The sequence below is a fragment of the Sinocyclocheilus rhinocerous genome, unplaced genomic scaffold (genome assembly GCF_001515625.1).
Source record: "Sinocyclocheilus rhinocerous isolate Xijiao unplaced genomic scaffold, SAMN03320098_v1.1 scaffold932, whole genome shotgun sequence".
Lineage (NCBI taxonomy): Eukaryota > Metazoa > Chordata > Actinopteri > Cypriniformes > Cyprinidae > Sinocyclocheilus > Sinocyclocheilus rhinocerous.
In genome coordinates, this window is record NW_015638991.1 from 94,683 (window position 1) to 116,484 (window position 21,802).

The window sequence follows — 21,802 nt, forward strand, 5'->3', positions numbered from 1 at the left end:
ATGTCCTCATTTGTAAGTCGCTTTGGATAAAAGTGTGTTAAATGACAAAATGTAAATGCAATGTAATATATATATATAGAAATGTAAATAATATTATAATGCAATAATATTATTGTAATAACCAGATTTATATATTTATCATCAATAAATATATAATTTATTTACAACTTACTTTTTAATTAAATAATAGCTATAGACATATTTTATCAGTTTAAATGTAATTTTCACCATCAACAGATTTACGCTGGTTCAAGCCATTTGAATAAATGTATTTTAAAAATATGATTATTTAAATTAAATCAAATAGATGCAAATAGTTAATAATAAACAATGCCATGATTTTTTTTTTAAGTGCAGAAATTTTACCCTTTTTATTTGTGACTGACAAATATGCATTTAGTTTATCCGTTTATGTTAAAACTGTTTAAAATGGATGGAAATTTTATAATTAATTCAAATGACATAAATCTTAAATTTAAGCCTAAATATTTTTTGAGCACAGACAAGCTTTTCCGCGAATAATTGCATATTTGCTTTCAAATACACGATACATGATTTATTTATTTATTTTTGGTAAATATTTAGTAAATATTTGTTAAATGTTCATTTAATTTCCGAGCTTTTATACGCAAAACACAGACAATCAATGCTTCTACAAAAGTACAAATGCTAAAATCAGCAAAATAGTGCTTGAGTGAAAATATAATTGCAATCTAAATCTGAGAAATGATTCATTCCAGTATTAATTTATATTCATTTCACAATTCAAGAAACAGACTTTGAATTCCAGATTTTCAAAGTGATACTGACATCAGCTATTTAAATACACATAATTTGACACCTATAACAATACACTGACTTACAGCCCTTACGCAAAAATTAACAATGGTTATACACTACAAATAAAACCCAAATACCTGGTTACTATTGTTAAATCATGGTAACCACAAATTAACCGTGGTTTAACCATGGCATTTGTAGTAAAAATGTGGTTATACAAATGGTAATCAGTATACCAAAAAAAACATAGTCACTACACTTTAAAGGGGTCATATGATGTTGCTAAAAAGAACATTATTTGGTGTATTTGGTGTAATGAAATGTGTTTATGCGGTTTAAAGTTAAAAAACGCAAGGGAGTGGCTAATATAGACTATGGGTCATTTTTCAATGGATGAATCTGTTGGTAGCTGCAAAAAGAAAAGAAATACTACTGCGCTATAGGTTGTAAAAAAAAATTCAAGTATTAAACCAAGTATTCACATCAAGCGTATAGAATACAGTAGTCTGCCATCAAAAGCACACGGAAGACTCAGCCAGAGTTTCTTCAGAGTCCCAGAACAAAGACAGGTGCAGTTTGGAAACAAGGTGAGGAGGCAGAGACAGAGGCAGGGTCTGTGAGCGTCACAGATAGGAGGGGTGTATTAGACGAGCATCGCATTGGATGTGGAGGCAGGGAGGTGTGAGCTGCTCGGAGTGCTGCTGTAGCCGAGAGAGAGAGCTTCACCTGCCGCCAGGGTTTCTCCGATCATGGACTAGTTTGGCACATGACGGAGAGCAACGGGAACCACAAGCCAAAGGACTATCTACCTCGCTGCCTTCGCAACCATTGGAGAGTAGCTTAAGAGTCGGTCGTTATTTATGTTTATTTATATTTATTTATAACGCGCGCGTTTCGTATCTAACGTTACATTGCACTGAATTTGGCGCCCCGATGCTTTTACATCAGTTCGTGAATGGGACGTTGGAAGCGATGTATCCCAGTATTCAGAAAGACACGACTTTCACCAAGATCTTCGTGGGCGGTTTGCCGTATCACACCACGGACGCGTCGCTGCGAACATACTTCCAGACTTTCGGCGACATCGATGAAGCCGTGGTGATAACGGACCGGCAGACGGGGAAATCCAGAGGATACGGCTTTGTGAGTAAAAAACAACAACCGTACATTAATTGTTGTTTTCATATAAATCTCAATAGCTTTTAAAATTATCGCGAAGAACAATAACGTTACTTTGTTTTTGTTGGTTTTACTCTCGCTACTCAGTTCTTTGCGCAATCTTTAAGTAGTAAATCGGACGTGTTTGTCACTAGCACAGAAGTTTGAAAACACAAGTGATCGTACAAAGAATAACAAACGCGATAGCTGCTGTGGACATGAGCGCGCTGTTCGATTCGTCAGTGAATTGTTCTTGAGAGTCGGATCGTTTGAACGATCGGTTTGATCCGGTTAACAAAACCGTACTGAACTATTTGTTCTCCGGTCAACTGACTCACTGAACCGAGCAGCGGACTCCGACCCGTAATGAGCTAAAGAACTGTAAATGAGCTGAGCTCATATTTTATTGACTAATTATGACGAAAAGTTACTTGAATAGCAGATATGTTACAAATATGTTTGTTCTCGACTTTTGTATGATAGCTTTTTATTAGCACGCATACAAAATAGAGCTGGTTTTAATATAATAACAAGGGACCATATTGATATAAAAAAAATATCTTTTTTGAACCGGTTCTTTGAAGCGAACTGTTCAAAAGAATCGATTCGCAGAAGTGTGTCGAACTTCACTTGAATGAATCGCTCGTGCGCGTGCGGTCTCCAGGTGACAATGGAATCGTCGCATGTCTTTGTTACAATTGTGAAGAACAAAAGCCAGTAGATGATGTACAGTAGAAACTCCTTTAATTTGCCTTAAAGCATATGCTAGTCACAAATTATGATCTGTATGCTTACTATGAGCCTTTTTAATAGGCCTAAATGTTTTTCCACATAGTCCGATTTAGTGCTGAAGGATCTTAAATGTAATCCTTAGATATTGCGAGCTTTTCAGAAGCACAGTATGCTCTTACATCGCATTGCTCCACAAGTGTGTGTGTGTGTGTGTGTGATGTCACATGTGGGACCATAAGTGGATTATTTCTAAAAAAGCATGTCATCAATTATCATCTTAGCCTCTTGGATGAAGTTTGAAAGCAGGATCTCAGATTTCTACGAAGTGGCCCCTTTTAAATACTTCTTTTAAGCATTGTGAGTGGAAAGCGTGGTCTGGTCCAAGGGTTTATCTGCTGTGATATGCTGCAAGGCCAACCTCTGCTCACTTAATAAGGTGGTTATGAGGGGCCCAGAGGAACGGCCCTAATGAGTGTTCAGCCAAACACATCTGACTGCGTTTATAATATCAAATGAGTGGCTTTCCCTGTATTTTCATTATTTTGCTTTCACTTGACCTCTTTGCATAGGCTATGCAAGGGATCGTGTGATAACATGGTAAAGTGATGTTATCAAATGGTAATATCATGGTACTTTCAGAGGGGTACTTTCAGTTTTTTAATGGTTAAATTAAAATGTATTAATCAAAAAGCATGTCTACTTAATTAAAATCATGAAACTTAAACAATTTAACATCAATTTATTAAAAGTTTAACAAAAATTACATGTTTAGGGCCCAAACATTTGTAATTTTTTCCAACCTTATGTTTTATTGTTACCAAATTCTGTTTTAGCATGTCTAATTATTTGAAAGCATAAAAACAAGTTTCATTTATTCTTACAATAGCCTTATGGTTTTTTGCTCAGAAATTCTGTGTTGTGTATTTACATTTTTAAGGCATAAAACATTCATTTAATCTATCTTTTAAGTAACGAAAATTAATTAATAAAATTAATAAAGGTAATTTAGATGCTCATGAAGTGACTCTCAGAGAAGTTTTGGAGATGTTGTTCATGTATTTATGTCCTCATTTAGTGAGATGGCAGACGCTAAAATCACTGCAAGCGTCACTCGCGCTTCAGTACGAGTGGTAAACAAAACCGCGCATCTGCGCCATTCATTAACACAGAGACACGCAGAATTCATATTTAATTTAAAAACGACTTTGATATATGTGCGTTAAAAGTACATATCAGATCACACCCTATATTACCGAATAAATACTGTAATTAATTTATTTATTTAAATCAGCTTTAAAGTCTACTGGGATGTTTTTTTTTATTTATATATATATAGAATTATATAATTATATATATAGCTTGTTGCTTCTGTGGAATAAAAAAATAAAAGGTAATTGTGACTTTTTATATCAGAACTCTTGACTCTTTTTCTTGCAATTCTGAGAAGAAAAGTCAGAATTGTGGGATAAAAAGTTACTTTTGATATTTTTACTCCATGGTGGGTAAAAAATTATTGTGAGATAATATAATAACTGAAAGAAAAACAAAAAATTTACATCAAGAATTTACGAGTTTAAACTTTTGCATTCTCTCAAAAATGTAAGAAAAAAAAAGTCTAAATTGTGAGATAAAAGTGGCAAATACCTTTTATTAAATTTTTTCATTATGTGGCAGAAACAGGCTTCATTACATGTTAATGGTTCTAAATTAAAATAATTTTTCTAAAAGTAAAATATATTTAAAATTTTTTCTTTTGGTTTTGGGATGAGTATGATCTGCACTTGTTGACAGGTTTTTTGAGTTTCACTCCTATAGATCTCTTTTTCTCACCTTGCGTCTGTGTTCACTGGTACAGAACTGTATCGTGGTTTGCCTTCAAAAGCAGTTGGAAAGCACAGATAAGACCGCACAGTTTCACAACATGCTCATTAGATAAACCGAAGGAGGCGGTGGGGGGTCTTGGGGGAGAAGGAAATAAAATAAACCATACGAGAGGGTGACAAATTTTGGTGGCTTTGTCGTAAATGATAGTCTTTAATATCCTGGCTGATACACTCCCTGTGTGGGAGGCCTCGTCTTAATAGCTGAATTCTGGAATAAGAAAAAGAGGGAGGGTTACCAGAAGAGTTTCCAGAAGATTACAACACAACCCTAATGTTTTCCCAACACGCTCACTGAGGCTTGTCGCCTCATTTACTAGCTTGGTTTTGTGACTACTGAGATAATAGCATGGACGCAGCTATGTGTGTGTGTGCTTGTTTTGTTCATGTTCAGTCTGAGACGCTCTCCACACAAGGGCACTACAGAAACGAAGCGTACACTCTGGTGTTTACCTGACAGAAACCAGATCCCATGAATTCTCCTCCTAACCGCTCACTCCGCTACTGCTCTGGCTGTCTTTCTCGTTCCACCAGCCCTGGGGAACACAGCTGCCACTGGGTCTCCACAGGGTGGGGCGTTTGTGTGTGTGTGTGTGTGTGTGTAGCCGTGAGCAGCTCAAACCTAATATTGCAGTGCACTGGAAGAGCATTTGTCACAGAGAGCCGAGCTGTGAAAACAAGTCAGCAGTTGAGGCTGCTTAAACGCTTCACAGAAATAACCATAAACCCCTTCTACTTAAGCAAACTGGCATGGTATTAATGCCATGCTTGTATTTGTTAGATTAGTTTTAAGATCAAACCCAACTTAAATGGGTTAAAAAGACTAATTTTTGGCAACATAAACTGTATAAATTGATCAGCTGATAAGAGGAACTGCATTGTGCAAAATACTGGTAAATCATGTCTCAGTTTATTATTACAGTTTTATGAAATCATTGCAAATAGGTTATTCTTTATTCTTACAACTTAAGAATGACGTAATATTTGTCAGTGTATAATATCCATGAGCTGAATTAATTTGAGTGGGTTTATAATTTTGGGGAGAAATGGCAAAGTGAGACATGAAGATTGGAATGAAAAATAAACTATTATTATTATTCCTCAAAATATTGGATGAGAAAAAAAACATTTGTAGTACAAAAATAAAACTACGCCAGAATTACAAAATATACTGTTAAAAAGTGTATAAATCACTCATTTTTCTGAAGAAACTTTGTCCCACAGCGACACCAGCAGGTAAAGTTACAGCAAGACTCGGTACTCTCTTGCCTCCCCTGAGCCCATTAAGTTTTAACAGACCCGCAAAAGCATGTGGTGAGTTTGGTGGGGGGTAATTGAGAATGAATGAGGGAAAGTCACGTGAGAGGAGGCAATGCCTCCATTGCGATATGATTGGATATGACCGGTTCGGGTCTATTTAGAATTTGTTTTTTTCTTCTTTTTCTGATAGTGTAAGTAATGTTTATTTAATGTTTATTTTAATGAATTTACATTTGATTAAAAAAAACAACTTTTTGCCTCTATTTTAAGAACACCACTGCCCAACACTGATATATACAGTATATAGAAATTGAGGTATCCCTAAATCTCACAAACTGTCAAATTTGAATTTATTACATTCAGGTAGAGCAAATCATGCAGAAGAAACTGTATATTGTTTTACTAAACATAACGGACATGATAATCACTCTGTGCTGTTACTGATTTCACATGTGAAAGAGGTGTTTCTTAAAGGCACAGTGGAGTGTACATTTACACGACAGCAATTGTACTAAAAACTGAAAAGTTTTCCTTCTTTTTAAAAAGTTGTGCATACAGACGGCAATGTTGTGAATGATCCCCGTTTACACAAATCCGAGAAAATGACAAAAAATGCTGTATTTTCATGCCAGGCCAGTAGGTGGCGACATACGAAGAAAGACTATGTGTCTGTGCACATACCGATTAGACTGAACACATAATACACTTTGCATGGCGTCACTTTTGACAAATTCAAACTGAAAAGATGACAGTATTGTTTTCAAAAACATGCACTTTGAAACCGTTTTCAAAAGTTTGCATTTTCATGCTCCCAAAACGCCATTGTTGTGTAAATGAACAGCCAAAGTGCATAAAAGGTTTTCAGTTTTCATTTGAAAATAATGTCATGTTAATTCCCCTCTAAGCTTATAATACGGTCATATACATAGAATTGTAAAAAATTATGCAAACAGTTTGACAAAAAAGTGGAAAAAAAACGTATGAAATGGCTCAACAAATAGCAAAATCACACTCATTCATAATGTGTCTGTACTTTAGACTTGTGCAGGTATTCAGTAATGCGATATATCACGGTAATGAATATGCATGGTATTGTTATCGTGGGCACTTCTAAATACCGTGAATAATTATATATTACAAATTATTCAGAATTTTGAATGCATTTTAAGAATACTTTTCCCATAAACTGGTCAAAATGCACAACACCGCTGTATGCTGCGTGAAAGACGCTTGCGCACTCTGAGTAAACAAGCGCGGACAGAAGCACATGGCGGAACATGTGAGAGACGCTCTGGATGAAAGAGCACCGTCACTCTCTGACAGCAGATGGCGCTAAATAAATAACTGCAGAAATAATAATAATAATAATAATAATTCATTTAAATGCAGCCGTTACCCCGGAAACCCTGTAAACAAAGCAGCTGCACTACTTTCTGTTTCTGAATCATGTTTAAATTATTTAAACAGCCATTCAGATTTGTGTATTTGTACTTCATTTCTCTCTTTCTTCTTCAGGTCACTATGATAGATAAAAGTGCAGCTGAGAGAGCTTGTAAAGATCCCAACCCTATTATTGATGGACGCAAAGCTAATGTCAACCTGGCGTACCTCGGGGCCAAACCACGCAGCCCACTGACAGGTAAATACCAGACACAAGCTTTCAACTTACTCAAAATTGGGTACTTATCTTTTAAATCCTATAGTTATCTATTGTTCTGTCACTTTCAAAGGCGAAGTGTGTAATTTAAGCACCACAGAAATGCAAAAATAATGACTGTTTTCAAACAGGTTTTCTCAACATTTCCCCATCTGCCATTGGTCTGTCAAATAAATAAGTCTGTCCCAAACTCAGATAATGTTGCTGTGTCAGGCTGGTGGGGATGTTCAAACGAACACAACAGTGTTTTGAAAGTGAGTCATTCTGTTTATTCAATTCTGTTGTGATTAATAAATTATACACTTCCCCTTTAAGAATTCCAAAGCTGTTTGAAGCTTGAAGCCCTTATATGGTAGAGCAATTGTTGCAGATTTTTCTTGTTGATACTTTCGCTGTGGATGATCCATACTGGCAAAAACCGATGTATGTTTTCATCATATCATGCTCTCTGTATCATAATAATTTTTTGTACTCTCACACACAACTCTCTCTGGCTGCCACACACACAATTTCACACTTATTTTAACGGGTTGTTTGACAGGTTAAGCCTGTCAAGAATTTACTGCCATGCAACATTTGCATCTATGCATGTGTGTGAATGCATTGGCAGAAAGTGATATATGTTCAGTCAGCACGTCTGTCTGCTCGTTCGACCTCCAGCTTTGCATTTCTGTGTGTGTGTTTTGTGGCTGATATGTCAGAAAGAGGAAGGGTATTGTGGAGGGAACCTAAAGCATGTACACCTGTCCTAGCACACCATATTCACTCAGGAAAAGAGGATAGTTTGGCCCCTGCTCTTGTTCTTGTCCAAACATGTTTGAAACGGCAGTCCTGTATCACTTTGTCTCTCTCTCCTCTGCCTTTGTAGCCATCGTCACATGACTCACGCCTCGATTTACTGGGGGTTTTTTAGGCTTACATGTTACTCTGGGAAACACATTGTTCAAGCACATTTTAGTTCAAGAGTGAATGACAAATAAAGATCATTAAAAGAAGAAATCTTATAAAAAAATCCAATGCCAAGTTCTTAAAAAACATTTATATGACATTTATATAGACATTTTTAAACAATATACTTTTTAAACATGTATCAAGCGTAGCGTTAGTTCTGGCAGGTCACGTTAGTCAAGCTCGCATCAGCTGACTCTCAGCTGATCCCCATCTACCTATAGGAATACGACACCTATCTAAGCATTCATATATAAGGTCCCTCAGTATTATCAGCAGTTTTCGCATTGCTCAATAGCTAATTACCCTCCTCCATCCCCAGCTCCTCCTCTGTCAGTCAGGATTCAGCCTTCTGGTTCTCCTTTGAATCAGACTAATTCTAAAATGTGTACATAACATTATTGAACTTTAACGATATCTGCAATGCATATGTTGGTTCTGTTCTGTTTACCCTGGGGGGGTTATCGCTGCTCTCCCTGCTCTCATCCATGCTAGGCTGCATGGATGCGCAGGGAGGTCTTGCCCAGAACAGAACCATACCGCCAATCCAAACTGTATGCTAATTGTCAGTCATCTTTGACGATAGTGGTCCTGACAGAATTCTATTTGGCTGTAAATTATTATCATTTCTATTTTAGTTTTAGTGATTTTAGTAATTAAACTTAAACTTATTTTAAAGGGGTCCTATTATGCTTTTTTTATTTTAGTCAGTGTGTAGTGTGTATGTTTGGGCATAAATTTCCGGGTTTTGTGATGTCACGAAGCGGCCCATTAGAATATCATTAAAATAATTCCCGCCAACAGAAATTCGAATGGTTGAGGGGCGAGGTCGTGGTTGAGTGCATCAGACAAGACGACGACGAAGAAGAAGTGCTGCAACATGAGCACTGCACGTTTCAAAATTGAAACCCGGTGCGGGTGTTTTTATATCACTGTATTTCTGAAGGAAACCGACTGTCTTCAGAAAATTTGGGATGTCATTTTCATTTAATTTTGCATGTAATGTCTGATAAAGCAGCGTTTGTGAGTGGAGCGCTGCTTTGTGTACAGCCGTTACCGGGGAAACCTCGATCTCTATCACCCCAACAGCGCCTCCTGCTGGCAGAGAATGAATTTGAATATATATGCTGCCACAAATAGAGTGTAGGGAAACACTGGATTATGATATAATAAATTCAAATGTATAACAACATTACAATAGTGAAAGACGACTTCCCTTACTGATCACGTCTCTTGCGCGGCGGGATGTTGGACTCATGAAAAATAATCACATCGTTTGTATTCACCAAAACTGATTTACTGAAGTGAAAACACGGACGGAATTGGCGTTAGCACGAGCGCCGCTTGCGGTGAGGCGGGAGCGACGAGCCGGCGGAGGATTCCGCAGCCTTCCTCAAACAGTTATATTCACGATTTCTGATTTACTTAACGTATACTGCGTGAAGGGGGCTGTGATTGGATGATGACAGGTATCGGTGATCATTCTCAAGTAATCAGCACTGCTGCTGTTGTATCAGTCAGTGGTTAGATCAGCGTAGCAGTCAAAAAACGGGACGGTTGGCAACCCTAATAATAGGACCCCTTTAAGTTATTTTGTTTATTTTTTATTTCAAAATGTTTTTAAGCTCAATTTTTTTATATATGTTCTATTTCAATGATAATGAAGATCATAAAATAAAGAAATCTTTTTTTAAGAATCAAGCCACGTGCCATGTTAACAATGTTAAAATCAATGTTGAAAAGTAAAACAATATGTATATATTATTAGTAATATATTATTTCTATTTCTGTTTTAGTTGTAGTCATTTCTAGTATTTTAACTTAAAATTTGTTATTTCAGTTAGTTCTGTTAAATTATTTTTATAATGAATATTTTCAGTTAAATTATTTATTATAAAGACTATTAGTTAAATTATTTTATATATTATTATATTATATATTATATATTTATATTTTATTTCAGCTTACATAAAAAAGAATAAAATAAAATGATTGATAGTTATTAAATAATAGCTAATAGTAGTTAACACTTATGATTATTATACAATGATTTGCAGATAAATATTTTAGCAAATTATAATAATAGTTAAAATACTATATTTATATTTACAAATTATGTCAAGCTATGCTGGTTCCAAAGCCTTTTCCACAATAATTTCAGCCTATTAATACCAGTAATTCCAGGTTATTAATATAATTAATAACTATTAATTAATAACTTTATTATTTATTGAAATATTTGGACCGCCTTTGTTAAAAATGTCAAAATGAAATTTAAGTAATAAATTAAAAACATCCTCAGTAATTTTCTGTATTAACTGCATTTTTTATGTATTTTTGAATAACACTGCTCCACCATACACAGAAATGAATGTTACGTCACTGACCTATGTATAATGAACATAAAACTGAGAGGAGAACGTTTTTTTTGTTTTGTTTTTTATAGACATAGAAAAAGACAAGTTGAATTATGTTCACCATAAGGTTTGTGTAAAGGGTAAAGTGTGTTTATGCAAATACTGCAGTGCTGCAGATAAGGCTGTTGTGCGTGTGCGTGTGCGTGTGTGTGTGTGTGTGTGTTGAATGGGCATTCAGGCGAGGGATGTTTCTGATCTGTGTCCGGACAGATACACTGTTACGCCGCAGAACAGACAGCCTGGAGTTTTTCACATGAGTGACTTCATGAGAGCGTACAGACAGGACGAGAGGAAAGAGAGAAAAAACTAAAGTGCATATTGGGTGAATGATGGAGAGAATGAGTGCCAATTAAAGCTGAAAGAGTGTGCGGTTGTGGAGGACACAGAATTACAAATGTGCATCATGAATGTCAAACACAAGGCCAGCAGTTTGAGGGCAAATGTCCAGAGATGATAGTCAAATAATTATGTAGCGTTTGTCATCTGTTCCATTCAATTTCTGCTGCTTAACAACCATAAACCTTAATTTATTGCCAAGACGTCTTAAAGGAGTGTTCTGGGTTCAAAATGTTAAATGAAGCTCTGTCGACAGCATTGACTCATCCCTTTGTAACAAACAAAAAGCACATGTACAGTACTGGACTTAAAATAGAAGTCTATGTGGCAAACCTTTCTACTGGGTTTAAAAGCAGAAATGTGCAGCTTGTATTTTGTACTTATTAATGGTCAACCACTATGGATTTTTTTATGGCTGATCTTAGGAAGCAGGGTAGCCAGTGGCCGATGGCCGATAACATCAGGCCATATATTTGACATAATATTTAATGAATTAAAATTAAATAATTTGAAAATGTTTTAATATGAAAAAAATTGAACTTGTTCAAAAAAAATTTAATCCTTTTCATATACACAATTTACTTTGTTTTACATTTTTGTCTAATAATTTATTACTTTTAATAAACATATTTAATTTAATAGATTTGTAATAGACGTTCTCGTGGATGTCAAAATAAAAGTCCTGTTTCTGACACTTGACCAAACAGAAAAACCAATCGACCAATGCCAGTAATTAATGCTGATACATTTGCCTTGGTATATTAATATTGTAATAATATTCATTTTTCCATATGAAATTAGTTATTTTAGCTATAAAGCTCAATAAATCATCCTTTTAGTAGTGGAACTGTTTCAGGCAGATGAATTTTCGGTTATGTTGTTTATGACAACCCCTATGTGTTCTGTCCTTGGGTTTTATGTGGTCAGATTTTGAACGGATGGAATAGTTTCATGATAACTCGTATGATAATTAGGTTTTGTGGCTATATTTTCCAAATTGTGTGTATTTTAACATGCCTTGCAATGTCTTGACCCTTAAACTTCCATTATAAGTGCATTACTGTACAAATAATATTTGTTTGTTTTTACAAACTGGAGGATGAAAGGAAATTTAATTTTAAATCTGGGTCATTCCTGTAAAGGAATAGTTAACCCCCCAAAAAATATTACAATTTTATGTACGACAGTTCATAGTGAACTTTCAAAATCCAAAAAGGACAACAACAAAACAATGTATTATAAGTGTATTTAAGACCCGCAGCTTGAGGAAAGCTTGACATATGAATTGTAGTTGTACTAAAAAAACAGATGGCATCCAAATTTTTTCACAATTTCTTCTTTTGGGCTCCACCAAATAAAGTCAGTCATACAGGTCATTTCCTCGCCCTCGCTTCTGGGTGAACTGTGCCTTTAACTCTCAGAAGCAGATTTCAATCTCTTGTTTTGCTCTTGTTGTGACAGGATACTCGACTGGAGTACAGCAGGTTCAACCAGCCCTGATCCAGAGACAGTATGGGTAAGCATCTCTTCTCATTCTGCTAATGTCAGGGGTGAGGGAATAACATGAAATCCTAGCACGACCCCTCAGAAACAGTCCTGTCAAAACGGCAGTTTCATTTAGCCCAAAACTGTCAGTTATTCAGGCTTCTTCCTCTCACACATCCCGTTTCTGCTCGTCTCACTCAGATCTGAGGACACGAGCCGTGAACATTAGTGTAGCTCTTCCTCAGTATTTGTTGTCATGTGTTTACAGTAGCGTCTGCGGTTTATTTTCATCTCTCTGCCTCCTTCCCAAATTCTCTCTCATACTGTCACTCGGTCTCGGTTTCTCTCTTTTTACTCTCTTCCTCTTTCTGTATTTCCCTCTTGGTATCTTTCTGACAGCGTTTCTCTTTCTTTTACTTTCTCGACTCTGTCTCTCTTCCCTATCCTGTTTGACCTGTTTGTCTGTCAGTTAGGTCACCACCTGCCTCAAGTCTGCTAACCAGCCAGGTGTTATGCAAAACAAACCTTCATCTCTCTTTCTTTGTCTCTCTCTACAAACATCTTTCTTGTTCGCTATACCACCCACACAAACTCACCAACATCTGAATCATATATTTTACATATATTTCAACGAAATAGTTCATTAAAAATATATATCATTGTTTACTCGCCCTCATGTTAAACCAAACCCGTTGTTTTTTTCTACACAAGATCTTCAGTCATAAGTGCTACATTTATGATTGTTATGATTTAAGGTTTTTCAAAAAGTTTTTTGGAGCATGACAAATTTCTTCACAAATTTCTATGGAAAATATCATCTTGTATTTATGGTCTAAGATAATAATATACACTAATGTGTGGGCTTGGTAAGATTTTTTTATGTTTTTGAAAGAAGTGACTTATGCTCAACAACGTAAAATAGTTGAAATACAGTCAAATAGTAATATTGTGAAATATTATTAGTAATTTGGGCTAAATTTATGATTGTTATGACTTTCATGGTACTTTTTTTGGTGCTGTTTTGAGCTTGACAACTTTCATTGGATAAAAAGAGGTGCAAAACTGCTAGAATATATAGTTTTTTTATTATTATTAACAATAATCAAGCATAGCGTTAGTTCTGGCAGGTCACGTTAGTCAAGCTCGCATCAGCTGACTCTCAGCTGATCCCCATCAACCTATAGAAATACGACACCTATCTAAGCATTCATATATAAGGTCCCTCAGTATTATCAGCAGTTTTCGCATTGCTCAATAGCTAATTACCCTCCTCCATCCCCAGCTCCTCCTCTGTCAGTCGGGATTCAGCCTTCTGATTATCCTTTGAATCAGACTAATTCTAAAATGTGTAGACTTGTTGAGCAGAAGAGACTTCTTTCAAAAACATCAAAAAAAATCTTACTGACCCCAAATGGACGTCTGGTTTCTTATTATTAGTATAATAACTGTTTGGTCATTGTGTTAAAAAAAATATATAAACACAAACTGTGTCTAAGTTCTGCAAATTGGACATTAAACATACCGTCAGTATTTAATGTATTGATTATAAAATTAAATACAAATACAGTTCATTCACTAGCTGAATTTTACAGATTTGAATTTGGTTTAATAATGAGGTTGTAACTCTTGTAAATAACCGACATTTAGGGTTTAGAAGAAGAGTGAGTGCTCTATTTTCTATTCATAGCTTGTATGTTAAAGGGTCTTGTCCATATCTGTGGGGGTCTCTATTTAAACTCACTAGCTTTTGTTTGAACAGGTGTCCTGTGCCCATTGTGGGTCTGTATGCATTGTCAGTTAATAGTGCTACTGATCATTAACCCTAACCATTAACTTCCTCTTTGAGACGGCCAATGCTAATAATGAGAAACGCATTAGAGGTGAACTTAACTCCACTACAGTAATGGCCAACAGACTGCAAACAAACAGACCTACAACAGTATGTTGGCTAAAGGCTATTCGAACATGCTAACAGTTAGCATAAGGCCTGATTAAAGAGATACTACACCCAAAAATGTCAATTCTGTCATCATTTAATCACCCTCGTGTCGGTCCAAAACTGTAACTTTCTATATTGTGGAAAAGAAGAATGAGGTCCAAAAAACAGACTCCATTGGCTTTCATTGTATGGACAATGAAAGAGACATTTTTCATACAGGTTTGGAACGACATAAGGAGGAGTAAATGATGGATTTTCATTTTATAGTGAACTGTATCTTCAAGGTAACTTTAGAGATTGTCTGTTCTGATTAGGATCAGCATTGGCTCTGAACAAAGCATCCATTGTCAGTTTTGCTATATATGAGGCGTCATGCTCAGTTAGCTTAGTCAGTGAGTAGCATGTCCTCGTTGAGAGGAAGATGTTGTGGGTTGGTACTCTCGCCATCAGTTGGCTGGCATTAGAGGGATTTCTCCCGTCTGGGGAGTGGGGTGTTGGTGTTGGGGCTTCCTGAGATAGGAGGCTTTATCAGGGTGCTGGAGATGGGGATTACGGGAGCGGAGGGTGGTTGGGGGTTGGGTGTTGGCCAGGAGGTCTGCTGGTTTAGGGAGCTCTGCTGAACCAGCACAATGAGGATCAAACTACTTGAGCATCTCAGATACACATTCACGCTCATGTCTCTCCCACACCATCAGCTTGTCGTGCCTCGAGCCGAATATATGTTCACTGACATCTGACCTTTATCACTTGGTGGCGACATTCACACCACTCTACCTACCAGCGAGCAGCCATGTGACACTGTTGATAATCTAATATTAATAATGTTTGATGATTCATCATATGTATTGATTCAGACAAAAAAGGAAGGAAAGAAAGAAAGAAAAATGTTTTTGAAAGTAGTCTCTTTTGCTCACCAAGCCTGCATTTATTTGATCAAAAACACAGTAAAAACAGCAATACTGTAAAATATTATTACAACTTAAAATTACTGTTTTCTATTTGAATATATTTTAAAATATAATTTATTCCTGTGATCAAAGCTGAATTTTCAGCATCATCACTCCAGTCTTCAGTGTCACATGATCCTTCAGAAATCATAATAATATGCTGATTTGCTGCTCAGGAAAATGTCTTATCAGTGTTGAACAGTTTTCATATATTTGTGGAAATCTTTGAAGAATTTGGATTTTCTGATGAATAGAAAGTTTAAAATAACAAAATTTATTAGAAATAGAAATCGCTTTCTAACCATATAAATGCCTTTACTATCACTTTTGATCAATTTCTCTCTATGCAAGCCTGTTTCCGCTATTGAATAAAAAATACTGATTTTTTTCTCAGAATTGTGTAATATAAACTTGCAATTGCGAGAAACGAGTCAGAATTGTGAGATAAAAAGTCACAATTACCTTTTTTATTCAGTGGCAGAAACAGGCATACATTGCTGAATAAAAGTAATTTCTTAAATTTTTTTTCTATTTTCTGGGTAGAAAGAAAAAAATATCATTTATTTTTTGCACATTTGTTATGTTTTTAGGGTTATGCATATTCATTTCAGACAGCTGTGAATCTCTGTTCCCTACAATGTCACACAAGCTCTCATTTTAGCAGCGCTACATTTAGTTAGAGTGACGTGACAAGGGTGACCCCCTTCACTAATTCATCAGTAATTTAGTGATTGTTTGTTTCTGTGTTTACCTGGTAAGATATGACCTTTAAAACCCCCTCTGTCTCTCTGTCTCTTCCTGTCTCTGCCCCACACCCAACAGCTGGGGCTGCTAAAAGTGATATTTTGCTCTGGGCGTGACGGCACGACCTACGATCATTCATCCTTCCTCTTTGTCGTCATAATTTGCTCTCCCTTCTGCATCTCTTCATTTCTCTTTGTGCTTCTGCTCTTTGTCGCTCTCATGCACAGAAGAAAAGGCTTCCCGCATCTCCACATCAACAGAACCACCTAAATAAATTGCAGATAAACACTCAAACATACTAAAATATCACAGATATTGTGTTTTTAACACTGATAAAAACACATACGCTACAAAACCTAGTGAGCTGTCTGCAGACACCGCATTTAAAGTCACTATGAAATCAAAATGGACAATGGAATATTATAGTGTTTATTATAAATTATTTATCCATGCACATCATTTTTTTTTATTTCATGTGCCATTGTAATCTTTAACTAAATATATTAACTTTCTCTAATGATGCTTCCACTTTTGAATGCAAGAGTTTTTAGCAAAAATTATATTTTAGTCAGTCGCTCCATCTGTTTGTTGTAAATTTTCTTACTGAATGTCAAGAAGAGCCGTTTTCCAAAATGGAAACACTCACATGACTTTCAAGTGATGGTTCACCCAAAAAAGAAAATTCTGTCATTAATCACTCACCCTCATGTCGTTCCAAACCCAGAAGACCTTCATTCATCTTCAGAACACATCTGAAGGTGTGTTCATGAATGAATAAAGTCATTATTTTTGTTTTCTTTGCACACAAAAAGGGAACGTGGCAGTTTCCTTGCTGTATATGGAGGGTCAGGAAGCTCTCGGATTTCATTAAAAATATCTTAATTTGTGGTCTGAAGATGAACGAAGGTCTTACGGGTTTGGAACGACATGAGGGTGAGTAATTAATGACAGAATTAAAGAACACTTGCATCTGACTTGAAGACAAGCCACTTTAAAGGCAGAGTAAGTGATTTCTGGTAGCCAATGTTGATACAAGTCCTGTACTACGCCAGCACTCCACATTTTCGATTTCTTCCTTATTTAACAGTTGCAAAGTACGAGAAGATCTCTCCTCTGTATTGACGAACATCTGAGTGAAACAGATTATCAAAAAATAAAAATAAAAACGGGGACTTGGTTTCGTCCATCAGATGATTGGATGGAAGCAGATCTGAATATGAGGTAAAAAATGTATTTGAACATGCATAATTTTCACAAAAAGATAAAAAAAGATAGGGTGAATTTCAATTAACCCTTATTTTTTAAATCAAGTCAACCCAATAAGTTTATCTAAGGGTTAGAAGGCTTCTACATGGGCAGCACAGAGCTAAAAACACACTCAATTCCAACTAATTTGTAGCAGTCAGTTGGCCCTACTTTGTCAGTCCTCACACCCTTGTCAGCTTTGGTGTTTCTTATTTTGCCTTGTCTCTGTTTCTCTCTCTCCTCCTCCTTGTCTCACTCAATCCCTCCGTTTCCCTGTCTGCATTAGCGTTTGCTAGGATGAAAAGGGTCAGTAAGGACGGCGGACTCTGTTGGTTTGCCTACTCCACAAAGCCGCTGTCAGTCCCTATAAATCATCCTTCAGCCCAGGACGCCTTTTTTTTCAACTTTCTATTCATCAGAGAATCCTAAAAAAAAAAATATCACCTGTTTGTACAAAAATGTTAAGCAGCTCAACTGTTTTTAACATTGATGTTTCATTTTTAAAAGTCTTAGAAAAATGTAAAGGTAATTCCAAATTCTAGATTAAAAAAAAAAAGTTTTCTTAGTAAGAAACCTGATGTTTCTGTGGAAGTTCAGTATGATACGAAGGGCCCATATTTTCTAAAAAAAAAAATATCACCTGTTTGTACAAAAATGTTAAGCAGCTCAACTGTTTTTAACATTGATGTTTCATTTTTAAAAGTCTTAGAAAAATGTAAAGGTAATTCCAAATTCTAGATTAAATGTTTTCTTAGTAAGAAACCTGATGTTTCTGTGGAAGTTCAGTATGATACGAAGGGCCCATATTTTATTTGCCAGTAAGTAACTATATAGTATAGCATCTATAATTGACATTTGACACAATTGACACTATATGTAGCAATGTTATACTAAAAAAGGATAAATCTTGCTATAATAAATGTACTCTCTTGCTAGTGCCATATATACTAACTACACTGTAAAAAATATATATATGTTTTGATTATTATCATTAAACATTAAATGTTTCCATCCATTTAACTGGTAGCATAATTTATAAAATTATTTTATTATTAATAAAACGTTAATAATAATTATTAATACCTGATTATATTAAATATTGACTTGATTTTATTCAAAAACTATAAAATAATAATCATTATTATTATTATTATTATTACTAAATAAAAGTGTTTAAGAAAAAAATAATATAAAAACAATAGTTTTATTTTAAATTACAACTGTAAAATGTTGGAAAAAACAGGTTCGCTGTGCTTTTGGCCAAAATTTTGTGATTATTATTATTATTAATAATAAAAAATTACTGTTGTAATATTTCACTGTATAATAAAAAATTTTGTATTTAAGAAAAATAATATAGTAATAATCTTATTTTACATTACAACTTTAAAATTACAGTACTAATATTGATTCATTTATTCATTTTTAAACCTTAAACCATGAAACTTTTATTTTGATGGGGAAAAATGCAGAAAGACCCTAAAGCTTCTCTTTTGTTGATAAGTCCCTCTCATTAATTATTAATACCTGATTATATTAAATATTGACTTGATTTTATTCAAAAACTATAAAATAATAATCATTATTATTATTATTATTACTAAATAAAAGTGTTTAAGAAAAAAATTATATAAAAACAATAGTTTTATTTTAAATTACAACTGTAAAATGTTGGAAAAAACAGGTTCGCTGTGCTTTTGGCCAAAATTTTGTGATTATTATTATTATTAATAATAATAAATTACTGTTGTAATATTTCACTGTAAAATAAAAAATTTTGTATTTAAGAAAAATAATATAGTAATAATCTTATTTTACATTACAACTTTAAAATTACAGTACTAATATGTATGTCTCTTGATTCATTTTTAAACCTTAAACCATGAAACTTTTATTTTGATGGGGAAAAATGCAGAAAGACCCTAAAGCTTCTCTTTTGTTGATAAGTCCCTCTCATTACACGTTTGGTTGATGCACATTCATGTTAAAGCAACTCGGAGCAGAATTTAAGATGGAGTTCATATGGAGCATCATTTACTGTGACACAAGCTGAACTGAGACGCTGAAAACACCAGATCATGAGCTGCTCGTGTGTAAATCAACACAGTGCCGCGCTTTAGGCATGTGACAGTATCAAATTAAAATGTTGTGATTAATTGCTAATGCTTATATCACGGTATACGGTATATTATCACGGTGTTGAACGTTGCAAAAAAGTGTTGTCATAATGAAGTTTAACAGGTTTAATAACTTTTTTCTTAGAACAAAAAGAACTGAACATTTAAATACAAATAATCTTATTTTACATTACAACTTTAAAATTACAGTACTAATATTGATTCATTTATTCATTTTTAAACCTTAAACCATGAAACTTTTATTTTGATGGGGAAAAATGCAGAAAGACCCTAAAGCTTCTCTTTTGTTGATAAGTCCCTCTCATTACACGTTTGGTTGATGCACATTCATGTTAAAGCAACTCGGAGCAGAATTTAAGATGGAGTTCATATGGAGCATCATTTACTGTGACACAAGCTGAACTGAGACGCTGAAAACACCAGATCATGAGCTGCTCGTGTGTAAATCAACACAGTGCCGCGCTTTAGGCATGTGACAGTATCAAATTAAAATGTTGTGATTAATTGCTAATGCTTATATCACGGTATACGGTATATTATCACGGTGTTGAACGTTGCAAAAAAGTGTTGTCATAATGAAGTTTAACAGGTTTAATAACTTTTTTCTTAGAACAAAAAGAACTGAACATTTAAATACAATAAAGCAATACACAAAAAATGTATAAAGTAAAAAATTTCACGCAGATTAAAGTGCAAAAAGACCAATAGGTAACACTTTACAATAAGATCTCATTAGTTAACCTTAGTTCATGATTAACATTAACAATGAGCAATAGCTACATTTGCTACAGAAGTTATCGATCTTTGTTAAAAAGTACAACTGTTAGTTCATGTTAGCTTGGGCTCAGAGTAGCAACTTTCGTGTTATTAAATATTGATATTAACTAAGATTAATTAATGTTTCTAAGAATTTCTCATTGGCTGTTAACTAATGGAGCCTTAATGTAAAGTGTGACCGAACTATAAGGAATCAAAACACTTTCAAACAATATCTAGGGCATGTTGTAGTCCAGATTAAAATGTAAAGAAGTTTGAAAATAAATAGCCCATTAATCCTAAGTATTGAAGTATTTGCCGAATACAAAAATCTGAATGGATGTTAAAATCATTTAAATACGTTTCAGAAAGTAGCGCAGCTGCTTCGTTTACTGGGTTTCCGGGGTAACGACTGCATTTCAAGGTATTTTGAAGTGCCCACGATAACAATATTGTGCATATTCATTATCGCGATATATCGCATTACTGCGCTTCACTCTGAAACACGCGGCACGTATATTTAATTAACCAAATAGCAGCCTTTGCAATCTGATAATTGCACTAAGCCAAATCGCGATTTCAGTTTTTATTTTCAAACAATTCCTGCAGCCCTAGTTAATAGTTAACTCTCTCTCTCTCTGTGTTTGTCTTGGCAGGTCACCTCCACCCCTTACCTAGACTTCAGCACTGCCTACACTCAGTACGCCTCCTCGGCCTTCGAGCAGTTCGAGCAGTACCCCTCGCCAGGCTTCCTGAGCTACATGTACCCTCCAGGCACCCCCGGGCCCTCCTCCGCCACAAACACCCCGGTCCCCACAGCCCTCCCCTCCATCGGAGGCGCCCCCAGCACAGCCTTCATCCAGATCCCTGCTCATCAGCTCCACGCCGACCGCCTGTAGATCAGGCCACAGGGACCCACCGGGTTTGCTGATATTGCACTATAACATCATCATTTTGGGACAGGGAACTGTGACATCATCAGCCTGAGACTGGGGGCGAATACAAAGGGGCTTCAAGTTATTCTGCTTTTCATCAACCCTAAGTTTATGGACTTTTACTCTGACTGGTTACTCTTTATGATTAATAATGATATATTATTGGTAGAAGATTGTTGAATAATCAATATTAGATGAATAAATGGCGGATTGCAGGGTTGTAATGCAGACGGATCCAACGAATGAGAAGCGAGAGGTTCTACACACACAACCGTTCAAAAGTTTGGGGTCGGTAAGATTTTCTAATGTTTTTGAAAGACGTCTCTTATGCTCACCAAGCCTGCATTTATTTGATTAAAAATACAGAAAAAAACTGTAATATTGTGAAATATTATTACAGTTTAAAATAACTGCTTTCTATTTTAATATGTTTTAAGATGTAATC

The 21,802-nt window shown here is 35.3% G+C and overlaps 1 protein-coding gene across 1 annotated transcript in view; it reads left to right on the forward strand.

Annotated features, from left to right (window-relative positions):
- The first annotated feature begins 1,418 nt into the window (after positions 1–1,418).
- rbm38 (RNA binding motif protein 38) overlaps positions 1,419–21,802 on the forward strand; it is a 21,870-nt gene continuing 1,486 nt past the window's right edge. Inside the window, exons 1-3 of the mRNA XM_016566449.1 lie at positions 1,419–1,923; positions 7,326–7,449; positions 12,630–12,684. Coding sequence (XP_016421935.1) covers positions 1,444–1,923; positions 7,326–7,449; positions 12,630–12,684 — 659 coding nt within the window. The 5' untranslated portion in view covers positions 1,419–1,443. The remainder of the gene's footprint in view (positions 1,924–7,325; positions 7,450–12,629; positions 12,685–21,802) is intronic.